The sequence below is a fragment of the Phoca vitulina genome, unplaced genomic scaffold (genome assembly GCF_004348235.1).
Source record: "Phoca vitulina isolate PV1807 unplaced genomic scaffold, GSC_HSeal_1.0 scaffold1, whole genome shotgun sequence".
NCBI classification, from domain to species: domain Eukaryota; kingdom Metazoa; phylum Chordata; class Mammalia; order Carnivora; family Phocidae; genus Phoca; species Phoca vitulina.
Genome location: NW_022589704.1, coordinates 76,838,255 through 76,863,882, shown reverse-complemented (window position 1 = coordinate 76,863,882; position 25,628 = coordinate 76,838,255). Strand labels below are relative to the sequence as shown.

Genomic DNA, 25,628 nt, shown 5'->3' with positions numbered 1-25,628 from the left:
AGTTGCAATCATATCACCTCCTTGGCCAACATGTACCAACCCACTGACAACAGGCTGAGCCTGGGAATGGACCTCTTCTGCAGTGCAGGGTTCCTGAGTAGACTTCACAGATTTAACTCATGGTGTGTTACTCCAACATTTTTAGGACGGAATTTTTTTTCTAATTAGAATAGGATCTTTGAATATTTCAAATGCTGTTATGCATGAATAGTATATATAGAAGTTATGTGAAGAATCAGACAGAAAGCTAACTTTTTAGAAACCTGAGTTATGCTTAGCAAAACAGATTATAAATAGTATGCAACTAAACACAAAAACCTGACATAGGAATGACAAATAACCCTTTAGAGACACACAAAGAAGCAAATATAACAGTTCTATCATTCAATGGAGGAGACACTTCTATTTTATTCCACTTTCACAGTAGCCGCAAATAAACTCACTGAAAACAGAAGCAATACTGAATAAACCCCAGCTGTCTTTTGCACCCAGAAATCCTTTCTACCCTCATATATAATGATTCTTTTCACCATTTTCCAAAAGTTCGGGACGTGGCATATTTGATAAATGCATCTTGTCTGATGTGACAGTTACCATAGAAACTCTTCTTTTTTACTTAACAATTATGTCGTGTCAAGTCATCTAGCTTATGCACCCACATTCTATCTTTTCTCCTTGGTGTCTCCTTCACACACTCCTTTACATATCAGTTCTCATAAATTAACATGAATTTTGTTCGTCCAAATTCATTCTGAATTCAATTGCTAACTGGCTGAAATTTGAAAAAGGCTTTGGAATACTTGATAGTGATAAATATAAGTATTCCCTTCAGCAGGAAGCACAGAGAAGGTGTAAAGTCCCGGGAAAAGAGGCTATTCATTAATGGCTTCTGGACCCTGAACTCACAGGCCTGCATCACATCCTTGTTGTGCTTGAATTCTTAACAATTTAAGTCACATCAAAGAAAAAATATATAGCATGATCTGAGGACAAAAGAAGTTCACTAACTAATAAGCCTTTTACTAATCATGTAAGTCAAAGAAATCTTGACAGAAATTTTTATTTGTGTTTTTAAGATTTTATTTATTTATTTAACTGACAGAGAGAGAGAGAGAGAGGGAACACAAGCAGGGGAAGTGGGAGAGGGAGAAGCAGGCTTCCCGCGGAGCAGGGAGCCCCTTGCGGGGCTCGATCACAGGACCCTGGAATCATAACCTGAGCCGAAGGCAGTCCCTTAACCCACTGAACCACCCAGGCGCCCCATTGACAGAAATTTTTAAAAGAAATGTTAAATCTTGCTTGTTGAGCAACAGGAACAGCATCGGTACCTCATCTAGAGGACTTTCAATAGGTCAGGCACTGTCCTAAATTAGAGGACTTGAACATTTTACTTAAAGGATTTATGCTTTATATTTACAAAAGCAAATGAAGAACCGGAACTCCCATCATCTATTTAATGGTCTCTTTGTTCGTGTTAAAAATGAACTAAAATTATTTGTAAAATAGCCATATCTAATTTGTCCTGGTGAATGCTAATTGTTTAGCCCATATTTGGACCATCAAAGATGAATTTTATGATTTTATTCATGGACCATAGAAATTTTAATACTAAGCTTTAAAACATTTTTTTGAATTTAAAACTTTTTTCTAATTTTGAAAAATGTTCTCAAAAATATGCTCACCTGCATTGGAACCCCAGCTGATGAAGGTGGGTAATGTGCTGGAGGATGGAGCTTTGAATAGACTGGATATACTGGTGCTTCATTCACCAACTTGTTATATAGTTCCAGGGCTTCCAAGACTTTTACATTCAATTCAGACAATTCTGAATGCTTCCTGATAGAGAAGAAAACCACTTTAATATTCTTCAATGCTTTTAAGCATGCATTTAGGAGCATAAATTACTTTTTAAATTTAGCACATTTTCTATTCATATTTTAAAAGGTTCTTTATATACAATGAAAGAATATTCACCATGGGAAAATGGGAGGAGGAATTCCTTAATTCTCATAATAACTAGGCTGATAGGACTTCATAATATTAGGGAAAGTCCCTTCCACACCTCATAAAAATTCAGTCAATTCGTAATTTTGGTGCTAGGACAATTCTGTTTCACATATTATAGGCTTCTGTTGAAAACTCAATTACAAAGCAAAATAATTTCTCAATTTTGGAAGAGCCCAAGCCTTAATTAAAATCTAAGTAGAAGAAAGCACTCAGGCAAGGTCAGGAGCCTGCTTTGAAGCACGATATGACTGAAATAAAAACACACACTCATAAACAAAATCATACTTTTTCATTTGCTTATGTACATTAAAGAATCAAATGAAAAAAATCTTAATAATTATCCTAGAAAATGCAAATAAAAACAATGAAAACATAAACTAGTCCCTATTGTTCTTGTTTTTTGGTTTCTTTTGAGAAGGTGAGTGAAATCAGATACTTTGTTGTATAAATAACAAATCCAAATAAGAGCATTTTTCAAATTTGCCCAAGGAACTCCAGAGCAAATCCTTCTGACTTCGTACAATTTTGTCTATTCCCCTGGGGAGTAATAAAGAACTCCCACTGCAACTGACAAGTTCATACCAGTTAAATGTCCACTTCATGTGGCACCCACGGCCTGTTTATTAAATGTAGCTCTTTTTATATACACACAGAGAGGCTCAAAAGATAAGCAACAGAGGCCGACGACCAGACACAGGACTACCAAATAAATGACCTGGGCTGAATCCTATCAAGACTTGTCACCTTTCCTCTATAATGTTTCCTTTATAATGTTATGTCTGAAACAAACAAAAAGGTGCTATTTCCTCTCTTGCATGTATGACTATATAAAGCAGGTCAAACTCTATTTTCAGAGTATCATTTGTAAACCACAGAGAAAGCTTCAGAAATTAGTGTCCATGCTAACAAAGGTGTGACTAAGAAATGACCACAGGCATTTGGTCCACATAACCCAGTATACTGATGAAACACCAGAACGCAGAAATCACCTTCAAAGATTCGAGACATAACCCCAAAACAATTAAAAAATTTTTACTGAACTGTGCCCAAACACAATACTAGCACAAAGAAAATGGAGCAGAAGGTGTAGTTTTCTCCTTCAAAGAGACTTCAATCTATTAGGGAGACAAAGCTAAGCACATGGAAAACAGCAAGCAATGTAAGATGGCATATAATTGAATCCAAATTTATATGAAATAGGTAAGGAACAGAAGAGTTTAGAAAAGTAGACTAGTTTGGGTGGTGGCAGACTGAAAAGGCTTTATGAAGAAGCTGGGACTTAAACTGGCACCTGAGGAAGGATGGATAGGCCCAAGCAAAAAAGGAAGACTAAGTCAGGTCAGTAGGACAGTGTGAATTAAGACAGGCAAAAGGAATGAGAAGGGTACACAATGGAAGAATGAAAAGGGCAATTTCATCAAGGTGGTAGAAAACGATTTTTGGAGGGCAGTAGGAAATAAGATTAGAATAGTCTGGAACAGGGACTCAATCGGTCAAGCATCTGACTCTTGATTTCGGCTCAGGTCATGATCTCAGGATAGTGAGATCCAGCCCTGCGACTATCTGAAAAAAAAAGAAGAATAATCTGAAACATTGTTAAGTTCAGACCATGGATCTCTCTTCAATACATCTATCTAAACTTTCTTGGAGTCTATTACATGTTTGCCCAATATAATTTCTTAGTGTGATAAATGCTAAAAAATCTCATTCCAAACAATGACGACAGAAAATAAATGTAAATTTTTTTTTCTGACAGCAAAGTTGTTTTTCTTATTAGGAAAAACAAATCGATGATGACCCATTCAAGGGAAAAAATGGTATTTTATTCATTTCGGAATGCTTGACAAGGAATAAATAGTCAATAAAAATTTGCTGAAGAACAGCAAGCATTTTCCAGAATAGGAGCTGCATCTGTAGTCAGTGGCCATGGAACAGAAAATGCCAGCTGGCCTACTCAGAAACAAATTGAAGAACTAACAAGTGAGCTGTGACTCAAAAAATTAACTCGTATCAGAAATGGTCACTCTGATTTTTAACTGCGCTAGACCTGTTTCTTTGAAGATATTCTTTTTATCAACAAAAATAAGATTATACTGTCATATCCTCTTTTTCATGACATAGTATAGTATCTTTCCATGTCAATAGATATTTATCATTGACAATGCTTTTTACTGTAGAATGTATAGAAGTGTAATTTTATCTTAAAAATCAATCTCACACTGAAAGACATTTTAGTTACTTCCAATTTTGTTGTTATAAATAATACTGTGAAGAATACTCAAAGAAGTAAATCTTTGCATATATCCTTATATATTTAGTATGGGCCTGAATTTGCTGGGTTAAAGGATATGGACTATTTTTAAGATCCAGAAAGGTTTATAATAATTGTACTCCTAGCCACACTCCTAAGGTAATACTGACGTTTTTCTTTCTAATCATTTCCAGTTTGATTTTTCACTGACCATCAATATCCTTGCACTGAAACCACAGTAAATGTGTATGTAGATATTTAATGCTTTCTCCAAAATAAGAATATGAAACTACATTTCATTTCATTAATTTTTGAAAGGGATTTGTTTTTCATTTCTGTAGAAAATATAAAGGATTTATAAAAAAACATCTTATGGAAAAAGATTATAATCTTCGGTGACTAGAAAAAATCTTGCTGCTACTACCCTTCTCTGGCAAAGGCAGATAGAAGTAAAGTAATTCCTGTTCTTCTTGTGCGGGTTTTTTTTTTTTTTTTAAGATTTTATTTGACAGAAAGTATGAGAGAGAGAGAGAACAAGCAGGGGGAAGAGCAGAAGGAGAAGCAGGCTTCCCGCTGAGCAGGGAGCCCGATTCGGGGCTCGATCCCAGGACCCCAGGATCATGACCTGAGCCCAACGCATTTCACTTAACTGACTGAGCCGCCCAGGTGCCCCATCTTCTTGTGAGGTTTGATACAGTAGTTCAATAAATAGAATCTAGAAAGGGATGATGATGGAACACTAAAGCCTTATCCTTGTCTTCCATTCACTACGGCTTCTCCCTGTAACTTCAAACAGGAAGCTGAAGAACCAGAAAAGTCAAAAATAAATGAAAAGCTCAAAATGCTGAGTCTATCCTTCAGTGCTGCTGCTTTTTCTAAGGAAGAGTAAGATTATGTGGGATAAGGAAATTAAAAACACAAGAGAAATACAGAAATACAAGGAAGAAAAATGAGGAGAGGTATGTGTATTGGATTTAGCTTCACAAACACAAGGGAAATTTTTTTTTCTTTTTTTTTTTTTTGAAGATTTTATTCATCCATTTGACAGAGAAACAGTGAGAGAGGGAACACAAGCAAGGGGAGTGGGAGAGGGAGAAGCAGGCTTCCCGCTGAGCAAGGAGCCCGATGCAGGGCCTGATCCTAGGACCCTGGGATCATGACCTGAGCCAAAGGCAGATGCTTAGCGAATGAGTCACCCAGGCGCCCCAACACAAGGAAATTTCATTTGAAAGTTTTACAAATACTACTTCTCATCACATAACAAGACCCCAGTTTTCATTCTGTGCTCTATTCAGCTTTATTCCTCATTACTCATTATCCCTCAGTTCCAGCCCAAGTAAGAAAATGAAGACTGGTACCGTAATAGCAAGAGCCCATGATTCTAGGTATATTATACTGCCACAGGGGAAAAAATGCTACCAAAATAAAAAGTACCAGCTTGCTATTTGTTTGTAAGAGTTCTGGAAACTGAGAGACAATTTCAACAGATTGAACAGTTCCACAAAACTTCTTAAAGTTCTGCCAAAAAACAAGTAATCCATAAGAAAACTATACTTGTTGGGGTGCCTGGGTGGCTTAAGCATCTGACTCTTGGTTTCAGCTCAAGTCATGATCTTGCTGTCCCAAGACTGAGCCCCACATCAGGCTCTGTGCTCAGTGCAGAGTCTGCTTCGATTCTCTCTCCCTCTCCCTCCAGCTCATGTGCTCTCTGTCTCAAACAAATAAATAAAATCTTTAAAAAAAGAAAGAAAGAAAACTATACTTGTTATTCCCTGCACAAAGAATCTCACCTATCAATCTCTTCAAGTTTTTCATCTATCATTGGGCCCATCTGTTGGCAGATATCTGTAAATACAAAAATAATTTTGAACCTTGAAACTTAAACCAGTTCAAATCAATTTCAACAATTTTTAACAATGGAGCACACCGATATGCAACACCATGCATAATACAAAGAAAATGAGGTTTATGTTAGAGAAAGGACTATAAAAGACCTAATTTTAATACTATTCAGCACCAATATTAATATCTGTGACCAAAGGCAAAATCAAAATCAAAAGAGAAATCTGACCATGTTCTCTGAAGTACTAAGTTTACGACTGTGAATCTGGAGCTATCGCAAAACCTAGAAAACTATTATTAGCTAAGTAAATGAACTTGAGTCACAGTATATAAAATATATAATTGTGTACAGATTACATACGAACATTTTTCAAGGACCTAAGCCATTTTAAAATTAAATATTTTGTGTTATTTCCAAATGTAAACACTGATAAAATGAATAGTGTAGTATCCTGTATTCATAACCAGTTTCTTCTATAAAAAGATTTAAGATTTATCCATTTATCAGAGATTTTTCTCCCAAAGGATTAAAAAAAGGCAAAAAAACATTTGTTTCAAATTTCTTGGGGATTGAAAGGACATATCAGCATGCATCAAATGACTATATTACAAAGTTAACACCGATCATGTGTAATTTTGCCCTTTAAAATCATGATACAAGAGAATTATAAGAAAAATAAGAATTTCTAACACTTTGACTCAATTAATTTAATACGCTCTTATTCTTAATTCTGTCCTTTTTTGGATTGCAACTCTCTTCAGCCAATATCACTAGTGGGCTTACAGAAAAATAAAGACTTCCTTCTTGAACATGATAGGCAGGTTCCTATATAACAACATCTTCCAAGTTATGTGTTTACTATTTTATTACACTAGTCTGTTTCCCACCAGAGATCTCTAATTTCTAGAAGCAAACACAAGGCAGAAAGACATTTAAGACATTATAAATAGCTAAAATATTAAATGACATTAAAGTAATCTCTAAGGCTCACTAAGTACCTTCTAAATCCAAGAGGTCTTGGGAGTCTGGTTTTGAATCTGTTGGATCTATACTCTGGAGTACCTGCAGGGCTCTATCCATCTTATCCTAAAAAAGTAAATGGACACTTAGAAACTCAAAAGCTTTCATTTCAATGACCATAAAAATTACTCTTTCCAAGCATTCTCAAGGATAATAGATTTTAAAAGTATTGATAGTTTAACTATTAAACAAAAGAAAAACTCTACCTCATCTATATAAACAGGCTCAGGCTCTGATTTCTTAATTTCCTCCTCCTCATCATCAATTACATTCAATTTGTCCACAGCTGCTATGGAAACAAAGTAAACTTTAAGTTCCTCAGCATTTACTTTGGTATTTTAGTCACTAATATGTAAGTAGCCTGTGATTATCCGTAAGAAAAAAAAGGAAACCCTTTAGTCATCACATTTCATAATTAATATACGTTATTACATATGTTCATTCATTCATACCACAAACATTTATTAGCCCTTACTATGTGCCAGGCATTGGAAATACATCAGTGAATAAAACAGCAAGAATCTCTGCCTTGATGGAACTTACCTTCTAGTGGAACAAGTGAGCAATATTAACGGGAACTGTCATTCTACGCATTTTCTGAAAAACTGAGTGTTACCACTAGGGTGAATATATAAGACAGTAGAGTGTAATCTGAACAGCTAAATTCAGAGTTAAATATATGAGCTCCTTCTACACTTTCCTTGCTATAAAAATGTATTTCCCAAGGCGTGCCTGGGTGGCTCAGTCGTAAGCGTCTACCTGGGGCTCAGGTCATGATCCCGGGGTCCTGGGATCCCGCCCCGCATCGGGCTCCCTGCTCAGCAGGAAGCCTGCTTCTCCCTCTCCTACTTCCCCTGTTTGTGTTCCCTCTCTCACTGTGTCTCTCTCTGTCAAATAAATAAATAAAAAATCTTAAAAAAAAAATATTTCCCAAATGAACAAAAAAATACTCGATTTCATCTTCAAAATGAAAAAAAAAAAAATACTCAATTTCAACCTAACTTTGATTAATAGTTTTAAAGCAACAGAAAACAAAAAAACCCCACCTTTCATAAACAGGTTGAAAAATAATTTATAAATGTACATATCCAGAAAACAATTTAATGTTCACTGGCGTGTTGCTGTAATGTACTATATTTTAATAAAGTAAATTTTGATAAAAAATAAAATTACAATAAAAATCTACCTTGCCTCTAATCCAAAAATCTGTTTGCTCTCCAGGCCACGTGAGAGCCTTCAATGAAGACATCGTGTTCTGTCTGAAAAGTACTTAAGGTTTCCAATAAAATGTATACCCCTCAGGAAAAAAAAACTCTATAACCAAAGGATTTTCAAGTCCCAACAGTTAGCCACTTACTTCAAATATTTGGCTAACTTTCAAACAGGTCCTAAGGAGCAGAGCTCAACATAACATGAGGATATACTGAAAAGCCAGAATAGTTTTTACTTTTAAAACCACAGCTCAGGTGCTCTAGCCTATCCCAAGGGGTAATTTCTATAAAGGATCCCCTGAGCATGGTCTTACGAAGTTATTAAAAACAGCGTCTCCAACTTTCACAACTACTTAGAGAGTCAGACTAGAGGAATAAAAAGTATAAATACTGGCAAGGTACTCAGTCTTTAAATGAGTCTTTAAGTCTCTCAAGTTTACTTTAACTGAATGCCTCAGTCCACCCATACAAAGATGTTCCCCACAATGCACAAAGCTTTCACAATTTAAGTTTTTTCTCTAACACTGATAATACAAACTAGCACTGACATGTCCTGCAGTAAGTCAGTATAAGTACATCTAAGAGCAGACTGGCTGACTTCAGAATCATGGCTCTATCACCTACTAGCCACATAAACCCTCAGCCTCAGTTTCCTTATCTGTAAAATGGGGTAACAGAAAAACCTATCTCAAGAGTTATGAGGATTAAATGAAATAGTGCAAGCCAATGACTTTGCAAAATACCTGATAAATGAATACTCAAACACCAGTGAACTATATTATTTCCGATCATGAGCATCATTAGTAATACTATTAGCTGTTCTTTACACTCAGCAACCCCCACCTTTCTGCCTGCATAACAAATGGAAGCTTTCTCTGCATGGTTGACAGCAGAAGATCTGAAGCAGGAACCCACTGTCTTAATTATACTGTTTTATTATTGCTTCAAGTTCCCTAGGATCAAACCAAGGTGAGGAAAAATTTAAAATTTAGGAGTACTCCTAACCCTTGTAATCACACTTGGCACTTGTCAACCAGCCCCCACCCCGCCACCTACTCCCTTTGGTACTGTGGTTCAGTGATGAATAAAACCAATATTCTTTATACTGAAGATTCAAACTGCCTCTTAAACCATAATTAGGTTGAATTAAATATCTACATGGTCATCACAGATTGTTTTATGCCTTTTATGGAATTATGCACATTAATTCTCAGAGTTTAAAATAAAATCATAAAAAAATTAATTCTTGGAATTGACTTGGAATAAGTTAACCCTTTAATTTGGTAAGAAATTAAACTGTACTGTCTATAAATAATTTAAAACAGAGTAAAATGCCAATCTACTTTATATTCAAAATTGAACGAGGGCACCTGGCTGGTTCAGTCAGTAGAGCATGTGACTCTTGATCTCAGGGTCATGAGTTCGAGTCCCATGTTGGGCATAGAAATTACTTAAAAAAACAACAATAAAAAAATAACAAAACTGAACCATAAAACTCAAGTGTAAAAAACTTTAATAGATTTAATCTTCCCTAAAATTTAACTTACCTGCCTCAGACTCTATGTTTAAATTAGTTGTTACAAAATTAGATGGGAAGAGTCCTATTCCTCTGTGATTTTCTCCTTTCCACCAATTGGCATCACTGAAAATACAGTACAAAAATGTCATTTGTTCTTCTACATTTCAAGTACATTAGCAGCAAGAGGAATTAAAATAAAAATTAAATTTAGCCTACTCTGAAAATACTAGTTCATATCCAACTATATTTAAAAGCAGTTCTTAATAAAAGATACAGAAAACCACAAATAAAGCAAACATCCACATTCCCGTATTTAAATTTAGAACGAATTAACAAGTCATAGCTGATTTGGGGCTTTAAAAAAAAATTATCAACAACCCCAAGTCCCAACCCCACATCCAACCTACCAAACCATTACCTAAAGCTGGTATGTAGCCTTCCTATGAGTGTATTTTTATTTGTTTACATACACCTATGGCAAAGTTTATATATATATATATATATTAATCATTATAGATTTTTACATTTTATATGTTAATATTTTCATATCTTGTTTATCCCTTTTTTTTTTAAAAGATTTTATTCATTTATTTGACGGAGAGAGACACAGCAAGAGAGGGAACACAAGCAGGAGGAGTGGGAGAGGGAGAAGCAGGATTCCTGTGGAGCAAGGAGCCCGATGTGGGGCTCGATCCCAGGACCCTGGGAGCATGACCTGAGCCGAAGACAGCCACTTTACCAACTGAGCCACCCAGGCGCCCCTTGTTTATCCCTTTTAAAGACCCATCATCCGAATACAGCATATTTGATTTATCCATCCCCATACAGATGGACACTTAAATATTTCCAGTCTTTCACTTTATAAAGACTGGTGTAATGATTATTCTAGATTCTAGGGCACACAAGCAACAATACTTTAGGTTACTCACAGATGTGGACTTGCTGGGCCTCAGGATAAAAACATTTTCCATTTTACCAAATACTGCCAAATAGTCTTTTTAAGTGCTTATGGCAATGCACCATCTTCCTTCCCTCAGCAGCATGTGAGAATGTCATTTTCCCTCATGCTTGTTAACTGTCCAAGCAACACTTGATATCAGACAGGAGAGAGATCATATCTCAAGGCTATGCTCATTTGCACTTCCTGAGCATCCACATGTTTTGCCGGTCATTCAGAATGCCTCTTCTATGAACTACTCGTTCATGTTTTCTGTCCACTTTTCTTTTCCACTGGGCTATTTATCTCTTTTCATGGATCTGTAGTTCTTTATATATTCTGGATAGCAACTGTTTGTCTGAATCATGCAAATACCTTCTCTCAAACTGTCACTTGTCTTTTAACATATGTTCATAGTTTCTTTTACTGCATGGTGTTTTTTGTTCCATGTAATCAAATTTTAGCATTCTTTTATGGTTTATATAAAAGAAATCTTTCTCGGGTGCCTGGGTGGCTCCGTTGTTAAGCGTCTGCCTTCGGCTCAGGTCATGATCTCAGGGTCCTGGGATCGAGTCCCACACTGGGCTCCCCGCTCAGCAGGAAGCCTGCTTCTCCCTCTCCCACTCCCCCTGCTTGTGTTCCTGCTCTCGCTATCTCTGTCTCTGTCAAATAAATAAATAAAAATCTTAAAAAAAAAAAAAAAAAGAAATCTTTCTCTATCCCTAAACTCCCAAATCTGTTTTCTAATATACTTAATAGTTTTAGGTTTTCTTTCTTATCTCTACCCCATGTTTAAGTCTTCTTTTTTTCTTAAAGATTCATTTATTTTAGAGACAGAGAGTGCATGTGTGTGCAAGCACGGGGAGGGGCAGAGGGAGAGGGAAAGAGAATCTCAAGCAGACTCTGCATTGAGCGTGGAGCCTGACACACAGAGCTCGATCCCACAATCCTTAGATCATGACCTAAGCAGAAACCAAGAGTTGGAGGCTTAATCGACTGAGCCACCCAGGCACCCCACCCCATGTTTTTTAATTCATTTGAAATGAAACCATATGTACTACGTGAAACTGAATCAAAGTTTTATTTGTACTGTATAAAGAGCCATTCATCCCGGCAAAAATTTACTGAATAGTACATCGTTTTTTCTACTGATTTAGGATATCCTATCTTTCAAACAGCAGGCTGCTATCTGTTCATGGGCAGATGGATCTGGATTCCATTCTGTTGAACTATCTATATACTTATTTACTACAGCTTATTAATAGGCCTTGATACTTGGCAGGGAAAGTACCTTCTCTTGCATACTTTCATATTTCCATATTAATGTTAAAATTAAAACGTTTTCAAGGTCTCTGAAAATAAGTCCTATTGGGATTTTAATTAGAAATGCACTGAATTTATGCATTAATATGGGAAAAATGAAATCTTTACAACATTAAAGTTTTCTTCACCATGAATACGGTATCTCCCTCCATTTATATTTAATATATTTGAGGGGCGCCTGGGTGGTGCATTCAGTTGAGCATCTGACTCTTGGTTTCAGCTCAGGTCATGATCTCAGGGTCCTGGGATCCAGTCCCGTAATGGGCTCCACACTCAGCACAGAGTCGGCTTGGGGTTCTCTCCCCCTTTCCCTCTGCCCGTCCTGCTCGTGCTCTCTCTCAAATAAATAAATCTTAAAAAAATAAACATACTATATATACTTATATTTCTTTATATCTTTCAAAGAATTCTGTAACTTTCTCCATAAAGTCCTCACATATCTTTATTAGATTTATCCCTAGATCATTTATAATTATTACTAATGAGAATGGCAATTTTTTTCTATTACATTTTCTAAAGAGCTGTGATTAAAATACCCACTGATTTTTGTATGTTGAGCTTGTATCCAACAACCCTGATGAACTCTTACCAATTTTAATAGTTTGTCCATTGAGTCCCTTGGATCTTCCATATGGAAAATCATAGAATCTAGAAATGATAATTTTGTCTATTCCTTTCCAAAAATTTGACTTATTGAATAGACATTCCTAAAAATGAAACTTCAGGATGAATTAACTCCTAGGACTCTGAAACATCATTTCATTTAAAAAGTACCACAAAGATGTGAGCTATATATCACCCAAATTCTTAAAACCAGAAAATAATTGATGTATTGACAATTCTTATGTCTGCAGATATCTATATAAAATGAGAAATTCTCTTACGTGCTTTTTTAAATTAAACATTCCATTTTAAAAAGGACAGCTGAACTCAGAGGAATTTTTATATAAAACCAGAAAACCCAATCTGTGAAATGGACACGTGGGTTTTATTTGAACCTATCAACAATTTTATCTGTAGCCTTCTCCAGTGGTCCTACTAATGTAAGATTATTTCCCTCCCAACCACTACTACAAACTCCCTGATGAAGCATAAAAGTAGGCAAAACAACCAAATGCCATGTCAAAGCATGACGACTCCTTCCTAGCCCTAATCCAGCTCTATCTACATTCTCTCCATGGACAATCTGTTGATCCTTTGGAATGTTAATGACACAAAGTACTGTTCAATTTTAAATTTCTAAATTAAGGCAATTCAGCACTATAATTTTACATAAATTGTTTGATAATTAAATACAGCATTTATATTTAGAGCTTTTTATATTAAGAAAAAGAATAAATCACAGCTGAAGTGAGTGAAAAGTGATAAAGACAGAAACTTTACTATCAATTAACTGATTATACAGCTAACACTTATGAAAGCCTACCAAAGAGGGGCCAAGTGACATCAGGTTAAACACTGAAGTTACAAAGCTAATGGAGACAGTTTCTGCCCTCAAGAATGAAAATCTAGTGCGGTATTTTTCAACCGTCCTGTACCAACTAAGAACATGTTACCTTGCTTTACCTTGTGGGATTTGTTTTCTCCTTCCCCCTTCCTCCCACCCAAGGAAGTGCTGACCCTCTTCAGAATCATATAGCCAGAGAGACATATGTAGAGATGTGACTGCAGTACAGTACGAGCAATGCTATTATGTGCAGGGAGCTATAGCAGCACAGAGAAAGAACTTCTAACTATGGGAAACTAACGACAGAGAGTAAAGGCTGCTCAGAAGACGTGAAATCTACATGGGTTTTGGATTAAACTGGCATTTGCTAGGAAGAAAAGGAAATTAGGGCTATGGAAATATAAATGACATCTGCTCTGCTGCCATTAGGTCTCAAAATAAATGAAAACCTGAGTCTTTTAGGCTACTGACTTCTCAAATAAAACAACCTATTTGCTGACTTCTGTTTTTTTAAGATTTATTTATTTATTTGAGAGAGAGAGAGAGAGAGAGAGAGGGAGATTCTCCAAGAGAATTCCAAGCAGACTCCCCACTAAGTGGGGAGTATGACGTGGAGCTCAATACCACAAACCATGAGATCATGACCTGAGCTGAAATCACAAGCCAGACACTTTACCGACTGAGCCACCCAGGGGCCCCTTTGCTGACTTTTGTAATGACAGTGGCTGAAGATTAACTGATGCCTTTTTTATGGATATGATAATCATGTGAAAAACCACAAACATACAAATAGTAAACCTGGAAATCTTGGTAATCTTGTGGGGGGTTGTTTCCTTAAAATACCTATTTTTTAGGGCGCCTGGGTGGCTCAGTCGTTAAGCGTCTGCCTTCGGCTCAGGTCATGATCCCAGGGTCCTGGGATCGAGTCCCACATCGGGCTCCCTGCTCAGCAGGAAGCCTGCTTCTCCCTCTCCCACTCCCCCTGCTTGTGTTCCTGCTCTCGCTATCTCTCTCTCTGTCAAATAAATAAATAAAATCTTTAAAAAAAAAAAAAAAAAAAAAAACCTATTTTTTAATTTAGGGAGCCAATCCTACTTGATTATTTGAAAGAGTACATAAAGAACAAACGAGGAGTGGTGAGATAAAGCTAAAAATGTAGAAAGTCAAAAGGTGGTTTTGTTTTTTCTTTTTTTGGTATATTCTGTTAATAAGAAATGTGTGCCTTTTCTATTAGTTCTGTGTTTCTTAAGCTGAGGTCCAAGAATGATGTATCTTCAAGGCACTTCAAATTCTACATATGAAAATTTTAATTTTGTGCTTTCATTTCCACAGCAATATAAAAACAATGAATACAGTCATATTCTGGATCACCTAGATGATCTCTTTAACTGAAGACTGCCATTTAACTTTAGGACCCAAGTTTGCATTTGTGCTTAAAAATCTTGCCAGTGATAATCCATCACCCAGAATGACAACATTTAACCTACGGGTATTAATGAGCATATCCATGGAACTTTAAGATTGAGGTATCCTATCATTAAAATGACAGCAATCAATCTACATATTCCATCATATTCATGTTGAATTCTCCTAGAAGTTATAAAGAAAAAAGTTCTCTTTTGCAGTGTTAAGTCTCAACTGAAAATACTTTTATATGAGTCTACGTTGTTAAATGACTTTGTGCTTAAACATGTGTGGAAAGACACATGTAGCACAGCAACATAACCCTTTACTCACTGCAAGCCTGTAGACTGCAGTAAGAGTACAGTGCCACGTGAACATCAATGATGTCAAGGGATACATTCAGTACTCACAACAGGTACAAAAGAAAAAGTCAGAGATTTGAGTTATCAAAACACAGGGTGGTACAGGGCTGCTGAAGATAAGTGATAAAGTACCTGTGCCATTAATCAGTACTCTACTTACTTACTTACTTGTAAGTAGCAATTTAGTTTATTTTTTTAAAGACTTATTTATTTTAGAGACAGCGGGGAGTGGGGGAGTGCGCAAGAGAGTGTGCATGAGTGGGAGGGGCAGAGGGAGAGGAAGAGAGAATCTGAAGCAGACTCCACAGTGAGCACAGAGCCTGACTTGGGGCTGGAACTCAGGACCCTAAGATCACAACCTGAGCCGAAATCAAGAATCAGATGCTCAACCAACTGCACCACCCAGGAGCTCCAAACAGCAATTTATTTTAGAATATTTTCTCACTACATAAAACACTCAAAATTTGAATCTTAGAGCAAAAACTACTCATATTGTAGTTTAGTCTCTATTGACTTCACAAATTCAATTTTCTACTTGTATAGGAGTACCTGAAGTATAAGCCTAAGTTCTTTTGTAAATATTCTAACTAAAACTACACTAAGAAGCCTGACATTTCAGACTCTGTGTTCAGTCTACTGAACTACTTCTGCACCTTAATATTTATTTACTCTCATTCAGGGATGTGTTCCACTCCGAATGACTATTTAAAAAAAAAAAAAATTTAAAGAAGAAAAATGATTACTTTCTTGACTGTCTAAGAGACCTTCTTTTTCTTATTCTCAATTTCTTGCAAAATTTTTCCTATCCCATCAAAACCAAAGTTCACCTGAAATGAACCCCCTGGTTAAGCCTTCTTTCCCAGATGCTGTACCTGGTACAAATCTGGTCGCTGCTGGACCCCAACATTACCTCTTTCATGGCATTCACAACCTGTATTCCATACAAATATCTACAGAAATTTTAACTCCAGTTAGTCTAGATTTTAGAAGACAGAACTGTGTCCTCATTCATTTTTTATATAAACAGAGCCTATTACATAACATTTTCTTAGTAACTATTCACTGCGGGGAAGTAAAACCATTTTGTGTATCTACTCATTTAAAAACGCACCAGACTAATATATCCTTACTAAGTTATTTATAACAGATACCAAATGCATCTGCAATCTCTGTTCACAGCAACAAGCTGTTAGGAGTCACCCTTGCTAAATTTCATCAACTTCTTTTAAAACCAAAGTAAAAAATAGAATTAGGCCCAATAGAGACAGATCTATCCTTTTTTTAAAAGTTGAAGTGTAGTTGGCATACAACATTATATTAGCTTCAGATGTACAATAGATCTATTCTTTACTATAACTTTAAATGATAGAGAAATTGTGAGGAAGAGTAGCAAGTTAAGAATTGGGGAAGAACTGAGCGTAGCTTTTGGTTGCTTTTATCAGATAATATAGCTGGGGCGCCTGGGTGGCTCAATTGGTTAAGCATCCGACTCTTGGTTTCAGCTCAGGTCTTGATCCCCGGGGTTGTGAACTCAAGCCCACCATTGGGCTTTGAGCTGAGCGTGGAGTCAGCTTGAGATTCTCTACCTACTCCCTTCCTCTCCCTCTCTCCCGCTCTTAAAAAAAAAAAAAATAATAATAATATAGCTGTATTTCTTCCTAAAGGCTGTTTTTCTTTGCCAGTAATTTTGATATACACAACTCCCCAATGTAAATGTATTCAGATGATGAAATATTTATGCTTCGCAACTGTGATAAGCAACATTATTTAATACATCTTTTATCCAAGATATAAAAAATACTACCAAATTTAACAAAATAAGGAATTCATATCACCTAGTCTAACTTTTATTTTAGAAAAAAATTAAGGTATGAAAAGGCTCTATTATGATTTAAATACACCAAAGTCAAAGACCTGAATATCCAGGATTCTAAATAAAGAATATTATACTTAATAACTTCAAAATATTCCAGAAATAAAGATATAAAACTTACCTGTCATCCAAAACAATAATAATTTCACCATGTTTAAAGGTGAGTTCATTGTCCTCAACAGCTTCAAAATCATATAAAGCTCTCACTTTCCTTGCAACTTTATTATTTAACTGAATTTCTGCAGATGGATATAAGGATTTTGTTTCTGCATGCTGCTGCTTCTGTTCTTGCAATGATAATTCAATAGCTAATTTGAAAAATTGAAATGCAAAAAACGAAGAAGCCAGAATTAATTCTGATTTTTTTAAAGTTTAATAATGTAATACTTAATAAGAATAAATGAAGTGAGTATTTTATTTGTCCAGTTAAATGCTAAATAGTTAACTTTCTTGGGACGTGGGAGGACAGGGCAGAAAATCATGACTTTTTTTTTTTTTAAATAAAGTTTTTGCTCATTCCTTATTATCACAGTCTGTCATATACAGCAGCTATTATTTTTATAGCAAACAGATTGTGACATTATAATATGGGTAGCTTTCCATATAGGACAAGCCGTGAACATATTTCTGTGCTTGACTCATAACTTTGGCATTAAAGAAAAGGTGAAATGAAATCTCTTCAAAGGTAGGACATTAAATACATATTACTGACAAGGATTATGAATTAAATCAATATTGTATCATATCAATTGTTTTCCTTACTTTTCAGACCCTACTAGATTTGAGGTAAAATACTAAAAGTATACCCAGTTTGATTATAATTTTTATTTAAATAAATTGTTCTGGCAAGGATGTTTTAAGCAACACTAAATTACACATGCTTGAGCATTTACCTTTAGCTATGTCTTCATCTTCTTTGTTTTTGTTCGATGATGTACCATTCTTGGCAGCAGATGACACAGTCTGTAAATGTATGAGTAAAATGAACACAGCCACCGTTTCAAAGAAAACACAAGCTCTATAATTACTCACACATGTTAATTTTTTAAAAACTAACGAGTTTCTTTTAAAAGTGAAGTTCTTTGTAAAAATTTTAAGTAGCAGTTTTCAAATACTAAAACAAAACATCAGAATTTTCAAGAAAACATTATAAACTCACAAAGGGCACCAACTGGCTTACATTCTGCATCCATCTTAGTATCTGATACAGAACATGGCATACAGAAAGTACTTAAATACGAATCTCTCCTGATTGTACTTCCCTGATGTCAACTGTCCAAGGTCTCTTATTCAGTGAGGGGCATCAAGCTCCACAAGAAGCGGCAGCGAGAAACCATGATAATTACTGAAGAGAGAGGGCGGACAGAGACAACGGGTGCAGTTCTAGGAATACACGTTAAGCTCTCATTTAGTACTCATTGTACTTGAATCTTGGTGCTTCTTCAGGCACAGTAGAGGACTTAGGAAGGTCATGTTTAAATTTAAAGGCATGCAAGACAGAGATGTCCAGGATTCTGAACCATCAACCAGTTCTTTAAACACGGGTTTTTGACACACGAAGACAGAGCAGAAAAATGCTTGCTTTCATTACTTGTAAGGTTTTTGTCCCCAAATCCTCTTAGTTCTGGTCAACTCTAAAAATTCTTTCTGTCTCTTTAGTCTACAGTCTAAATTAAAATAAAATATACATTTCTCGCCCTCTTAGTTTCTTTCCCTAGCCCGTATCCTAATATGAAGTGGAAGGCAAGAGGCACCGAAGCAAAACTCAAGATAGCGTTCTTCTCCCACACTTAAATAGCCCACTCTGTGACTCATTATCCCTACCTCCCCCCCGTCCTACTAAAGCTATTCCCTACCTCCTCAAATAAATTTCTAGTCTTATAGTTCCACTCATCTATATGTAAGCCATTCACTCCACGCAAATTCACTCTTCAACAAACAGGTCTTGAGGTTTCTCAATTCCATGAATTTGTTCATAGCATTCCTTCCCCAATAGGACCTCCTCCATCCTATCTATTGGAATACATTCCAGTCTAAAAATTCTACCTCTTTACCATCCCAGTCTGTAGTTACCTCTCTCTTCTGGCATCTAGTCTTTGTTACCCCTCCCTCATCCATATGTGTCACTTACAATTTAGTTATTTTTCCCATGTATATAGCTACCCTCCACATTTACTATAAATTTCTTAAACATAAGGGCTCCCTCATACATCTATGCCTTTTGCATGACTCTAGCCTTAAACAGATTATTTATGGCTGATTCACTTCTCAAAGTTCTGATATATAGAAGAAATTCACTCAACAATTAGAACATCTACTAAATATAAGGCACTATCTCAGGCACCTGGAGAGGAGAGGTGGGAAGGGATGATTACGATAGACCTGGCCTAGTTTTTATATAAGATACATACCTTCAAAATAGTGTAAGGTCAACCACGGATCTAAATGAATCTCTTACCTGAGAACCTACTGGAGGAAAGGTAATTCCTTCTTCCTTCATAGATTTAATAGTTGCAGATATTAGACTAAACTGAGGATCCTTCTGAAACTCTTCTGACCATTCCACCATTAAAGACTTCAGTTTTTCACATACTTTAGGATGAGCCTTTTAAAGGCAAGGCAAAGAAAGAAATAAAACTATGGTTAAAGTAAGTACTTGAATTATTTAACAGATTATCACCAAAATTCTCTTTAATTATACAAACATCAACAAAAGTCCACCAATCAATCCCTAGCCTAGATGAGTGCTTGATAAATGCCTGTTTTCATTTTAAGATAGAGTTGTTTCTTGTAAAATTACCCTTTTAACATCAATTTCTAACTCTTACTATAATGACAACAGATCTTTTATACTCAGAGGTTATTTCTTCTATTTTTTTTTTTTAATATGCTCAATATCAGATTAAGCTTTTTATATCAACTAAACTAAAATTCCTGGATTTTTGCCACTAATAGCAAGAGAAGCTTCAGAGTTTCTATCCCAAAGAAATCAGTAACAGAAACCCTATTGTGAAGCACCCCCAACCCTGCTCTAAAATAAAGGTCCTCTTTGCTTGCCATCTCTAGTGTGAATCAGTACAGCCGAGTGGTTGGTTTGGACTCTGAAGTTCTAGAAACCTGGATCTGAACTTCAGCTGTGCCAAGTACTAGCTGCATGACCTGGGACAAGTTACTGAACTTCTTCTCTCTAAGCCTCAGCTTCTGCATTTATAAAATAGGAATGACAAGAGAATCTAACTTTTAAGGGTTATTAAGAGCATTAAACAAGACAGTCCATGTAAAACCCTTAAAGCAGTGACTGTTTACTAACTCTAAATAAAGATTAGCTATTATCACAAGTATATACGCTTTGGGAAGGAAAACAGTTTTTGGTGCTACAAATGAAAACATCAAGTTTTAGAACAGGAAGTTTATTTCACTTCAAACTTAGCTAAAAGTGATTTCATTCATAATACAATTTTATTAATGCTATATATAGTTAAAATGACAGACAGTATATGTACTTTTTAATGACTTAAATTTCTTCTCAAAATTTACCTTATTTTTTATCACAGCACGTACTTCTGTTGCAAAATCACGGGAACATACTTCTAAATGAAATATCTTTCCACAGTTTGCCACACAAGCCCCAAGAAGCTATTAATTAAAATAAAAAATCAATATACAAATGTTGAGATATTATCTTACTTAACTTACTGAAATAAATACACATTTAAAATTTGGGTCAAATAATAAGCTGACTTTTACTTACAGTTAACGCCTGCAGAGCAACATGAGGAACCTTATGATTTACCCTTTTCATTATGGCTTTTAGGCAATCTTTTGCTCTAAGAAAAAAATGAAGAATATTAAGCATTTATTTAGAATTTCAACTTAAACATTAAAAATATAAGGCATTCTACTATCAAATAACTTTAAATTTAAAAATAAAATCCTGGGGCACCTGGGTGGCTCAGATGGTTAAGCGTCTGCCTTTGGCTCAGGTCATGATCCCAGGGTCCTGGGATCGAGCCCCACATTGGGCTCCTGGCTCAGAGAGGAGCCTGCTTCTCCCTCTCCCTCTGCCTCTCTCCCTGCTCATGCTTTCTCTCTCTCTCTCTGTATCTCTGTGTCTCAAATGAATAAATAAAATCTTTAAAAAAAAAAAAAATCCTGCAAACTTTACTTCATTAAAGGAATACATCTGTAAAATGATTCCACATAATATTTTGTTCATAGAACTACGGAACTCTAAAAAAAAGAAGGAGCTTGTTGCAAAGGTTGTATATTCCAATATCAAGAACCAAATAATTTCCTCTAAAAGAAAACACAGGCAGCAACCTCTTTGACCTCAGCTGCAACAACTTCTTGCTAGGCACGTTGCCAGAGGCAAGGGAAGCAAGGGCAAAAATGAACTACTATTGGGACTTCATCAAGATAAAAAGCTTTTGCACAGCAAAGGAAACGGTCAACAAAACCAAAAGACAACCGACAGGATGGGAGAAGGTATTTGCAAATGTCTTATCAGATAAAGGGCTAATATCCAAAATCTATAAAGAACTTATCAAATTCAATACCCAAAAAACAAAAAAATCCAGTCAAGAAATGGGCAGAAGACATGAACAAACATTTCTCCAAAGAAGACATACAAATGGACAACAGACACATGAAAAAATGTTCAACATCACTCAGCATGAGGGTAATACAAATCAAAACCACAGTGAGATACCACCATACAACGGTCAGAATGGCTAAAATTAACAAGTCAGGAAACAACAGATGGCGGGGATGTGGAGAAAGGGGCACCCTCTTACACTGTTGGTGGGAATGCAAGCTGGTGCAGCCACTCTGGAAAAGAGTATAGAGAGAGGTTCCTCAAAAAGTTGAAAATGTAGTGATCCAAAGGGGCACCTGCGCTCTAATGTTTATAGCAGCAATGTTCACAATAGCCAAACTATGGAAAGAGCTTAGATGTCTGTCAACAGACGAATGGATAAAGAAGATGTGGTACACACACACACAACGGAATACTACTCAGCCATCAAAAAATGAAATTTTGCCATTTGTAACGACGTGCATGGAACTAGAGGGTATTATGCTAAGCGAATTAAGTCAATCAGAGAAAGACAATTACCATATGATCTCACTCATATGTGGAATTTAAGTAACAAAATAGGGGATCATAGAAGAAGAGAGGAAAAAATAAAACAAGATGAAATCAGAGAGGGAGACAAACCATAAGAGATTCTTAATCATAGGAAACAAACTGAAGGTTGCTGGAGGGGAAGGGGGTGAGGGAATGGGGGAATTGGGTGATGGACATTGAGGAGGGCATGTGATGTAATGAGCACTGGGTATTATACGACTGATGAATCACTGACCTCTACCTCTGAAACTAATAATACATTATATGTTAATTAAGTGAATCTAAATAAAAATTTTAAAAAAGAGCCAAATAATTTCCAAAAGATCAACACAAGAGAACTATGTCATATAAATTATCTTCTTGTTTCTTCAAGACAGATTTAGTGTTCAGACAGCAAATTCTTATCTTAAAAAAAAAAAGTGCAAGGTACATAGTCTTCAAAGGTGTAAGTATAAACATGTATGAAGGTACCCTGAAAAGCTGTAATGTTAAATGCTTTTATCAGTCTTCTAAAGTATAATCAGTTCAGCTTATGTGCTACATTCCCCCCACAAAAGCACCCTTATTTATATTCACTTTTTCATAATGATGTTATTATATTTACCTACTCATTATTGAAGGGCTTCTTCACTCTATTACATACATTATTTATCTACTTCATTATTAAAAGACTCCCATACATGTCTAAGTCACAGGGGAATTCCCTAAATAACTAGTCTATTCATTGTTAACATGTGTCCCTAGTGCGTCAAAGCTTTATATATCTCAGGTTTTCAGCTGAACCCTTTCCCCTTGTTCTTTCAGGAGGAGGTTAATCCCATAAATCTGGCCATCAGGATCTCTTAACTTTTGTCCCCCAAAAGTAAAGAGTAAAATTCCATTTTCCTTTCAAAGTTACATCGGGGAAAGAGACACAGGTTATGAAGCTCCTAGACATTCATTGGGCATGACGGGGACTCTTACCCATTAGGAGTGCTTCCAACTTTGTCACATATGTCCATAATAAGACTCCAATCTTCTGTAGTGTTGTACTCATTTGTGGCTTTTTCTATAAGATATCAGCATACACAAAAATTAGGACATGTCACACTTGACAATAAAATACCAAGAAAGGCACAGTAGTTAAGAAGCCCTTTTCTTTTGCCAAATATAAAATAAACTGAAAAACTTCAGAAGACAGAGTAATTTTACTACTTTCAACTTTAAATTTTAAAACTATATGAATTAAATGTTCTAAGGTATGCCAATAAAATGTCTTCTAAATAGTTAAATAACACTAAATAAATTACAAATCATCAATAATCCTATCAAATTCTAATTTGGAAGAAAGCCTTTAAAATGTGTCATCATTGGCACGCCTGGGTGGCTCAGTTAAGTGTCTGACTCTTGATATCAGCTCAGGTCCTGATCTCAGGGATGTGAGTTCAACCCTGTGTTGAACTTAAAAAAATAATAATAATAAAATAAAATAAAAATATATCATCATATAAGGAAATATGGATTAGACTGTTCACAAAAGCATTGCTTTTAAAGAGCAAAAAAGGAAAATGGATTAATAAAATACAGTAAATTCATACAGTTGAATGTGAAAATGAGTTATACAGAACTAAATGTACAAAAATGTATAAAGCCCAAAATATGATTTGGTTTATACTGAGTTTAAAAAGCTAATAGTAGAATATATAACATTCACATAAACTTTCTAAACAGCTTTACTGAGATATAATTCACATCCCAATACAATTCACCCGTCTAAAGTGTACAATTTGATTTTTTAGCATATTCACAGACTTGTGCAACTATCACCATTATCTAATTCTAGAACATTTCATCACCCTAAAAAGAAATCCATACCCATTGGCAGTCACAGCCCAATGTCCCCCCATAACCCCCACCCTAGACAACCATGAATCCATTTCTATAAATTTGCCTAATCTGGACTTCTCGTATAAAGAGAATCATACAATATATGGCTTTTTGTGACTAGCTTTTATTTAGTAGAATGTTTTCAAGTTCATCCATGTTGACGCATGTATCAGTACTTGTTAATTTTATTGCTGAACAATATTCCACTGTAGATATGCTTCATTTTATTTATCCATTCACCAGCTGAACATTTGGTTGTTGTTGAGTTTTGTTTCGTTTTTTAACTTTTTGGCTAATATGAATAATGCAATGTTGCTATGAACATTTCTGTACAAGTTTTGTGTGGTACATACTTCTCTCCTTGGTATATATCTAAGAAAAGTGCTGAGTTGTGTGGTAATTCTATGCTTAATTTTTTTAGGAACTGGCAAACAGTTTTCTAAAGCAGCTGTTCCATTTTACATTCTCACTCTATATGAATGTTTCATATAAAGTTTTAAAATATTTGAAAACACTCTATATTCTCTAGTGATACTTATATAGGTAGTAGAAATATTAATAAAATGCGTAATAGTGGTAAACATCAAACTGGAGATAGGATGGGGGTATACAGGGGCTTACTTTTATTTATAAAGTTTTGCTTATTAAGTTAGGCACGGAATATCTAGAGATTATTTTATTCTCAGCATGTTTTTGTGGTCTGAAGCATTTCATAATTGAAATAAAAATTAAAAAGTAAAATTTTAAAAAAGCATGATGAGAATATAATGACTGCATTACGCTGCATTTTTACTTTTTTTTTTAAGATTTTATTTGTCAGAGACAGAGAGAGAGAGAGAACGAGCACAAGCAGAGGGGAGCGGCAGGCAGAAGGAGAAGCAGGCTCCCCACTGAGCAGGGAGCCCAATGCGGGCCTCAATCCCACAACCCTGGCATCATGACCTGAGCCGAAGGCATGTGCTTAACTGACTGAGCCACCCAGGTGTCCCTACTCTATTTTTATAAAATTTTAAAATCAAGAAATACTTTTTTTCTGCTATTAGATAGGGATATAAAAATTACCACTTTAGAAACATTGTTTAATCTTTTCCCTTTTTAATAAATTTATAATTTCAAATATGGCCAAACCTGAGTATTATATTCATATAGGCCTATCATAATAAGCAGGAAAGATGGTAGAAATCTAGAGCTATTCCTCTATTAAAGGCAAGGAATAATAAAAGAAGCCACAAATTGAACAGGCTTAGCCAACTTTGCGAGTAGGAAAGAGAAATACAGAATCCAGTTAACCTCAGTTAAATGCTGGAACTCACTTTTTTAAAAAAAAATTATGTTAGTCACCATACATTACATCATTAGTTTTTGATGTAGTGTTCCATGATTCATTGTTTGTGTATAACACCCAGTGCTCCGTGCAATATGTGCCCTCCTTAATACCCA

At 35.6% G+C, this 25,628-nt stretch overlaps 1 protein-coding gene across 2 annotated transcripts in view; it reads right to left on the bottom strand.

Annotated features, from left to right (window-relative positions):
* The window catches only part of STAM2 (signal transducing adaptor molecule 2), a 46,771-nt gene that overhangs the window by 5,824 nt on the left and 15,319 nt on the right, over positions 1-25,628 (bottom strand). Inside the window, exons 2-12 of one of the 2 annotated variants that reach the window (XM_032410469.1) lie at positions 23,286-23,370; positions 20,949-21,024; positions 20,735-20,833; positions 19,656-19,802; positions 18,091-18,160; positions 17,319-17,505; positions 9,880-9,974; positions 7,328-7,410; positions 7,100-7,187; positions 6,049-6,103; positions 1,683-1,836 (exon numbers count right to left, since the gene is read on the bottom strand). In XM_032410469.1, coding sequence (XP_032266360.1) covers positions 1,683-1,836; positions 6,049-6,103; positions 7,100-7,187; positions 7,328-7,410; positions 9,880-9,974; positions 17,319-17,505; positions 18,091-18,160; positions 19,656-19,802; positions 20,735-20,833; positions 20,949-21,024; positions 23,286-23,370 — 1,139 coding nt within the window. The remainder of the gene's footprint in view (positions 1-1,682; positions 1,837-6,048; positions 6,104-7,099; positions 7,188-7,327; positions 7,411-9,879; positions 9,975-17,318; positions 17,506-18,090; positions 18,161-19,655; positions 19,803-20,734; positions 20,834-20,948; positions 21,025-23,285; positions 23,371-25,628) is intronic. The other variant, XM_032410478.1, reaches the window with a different exon arrangement.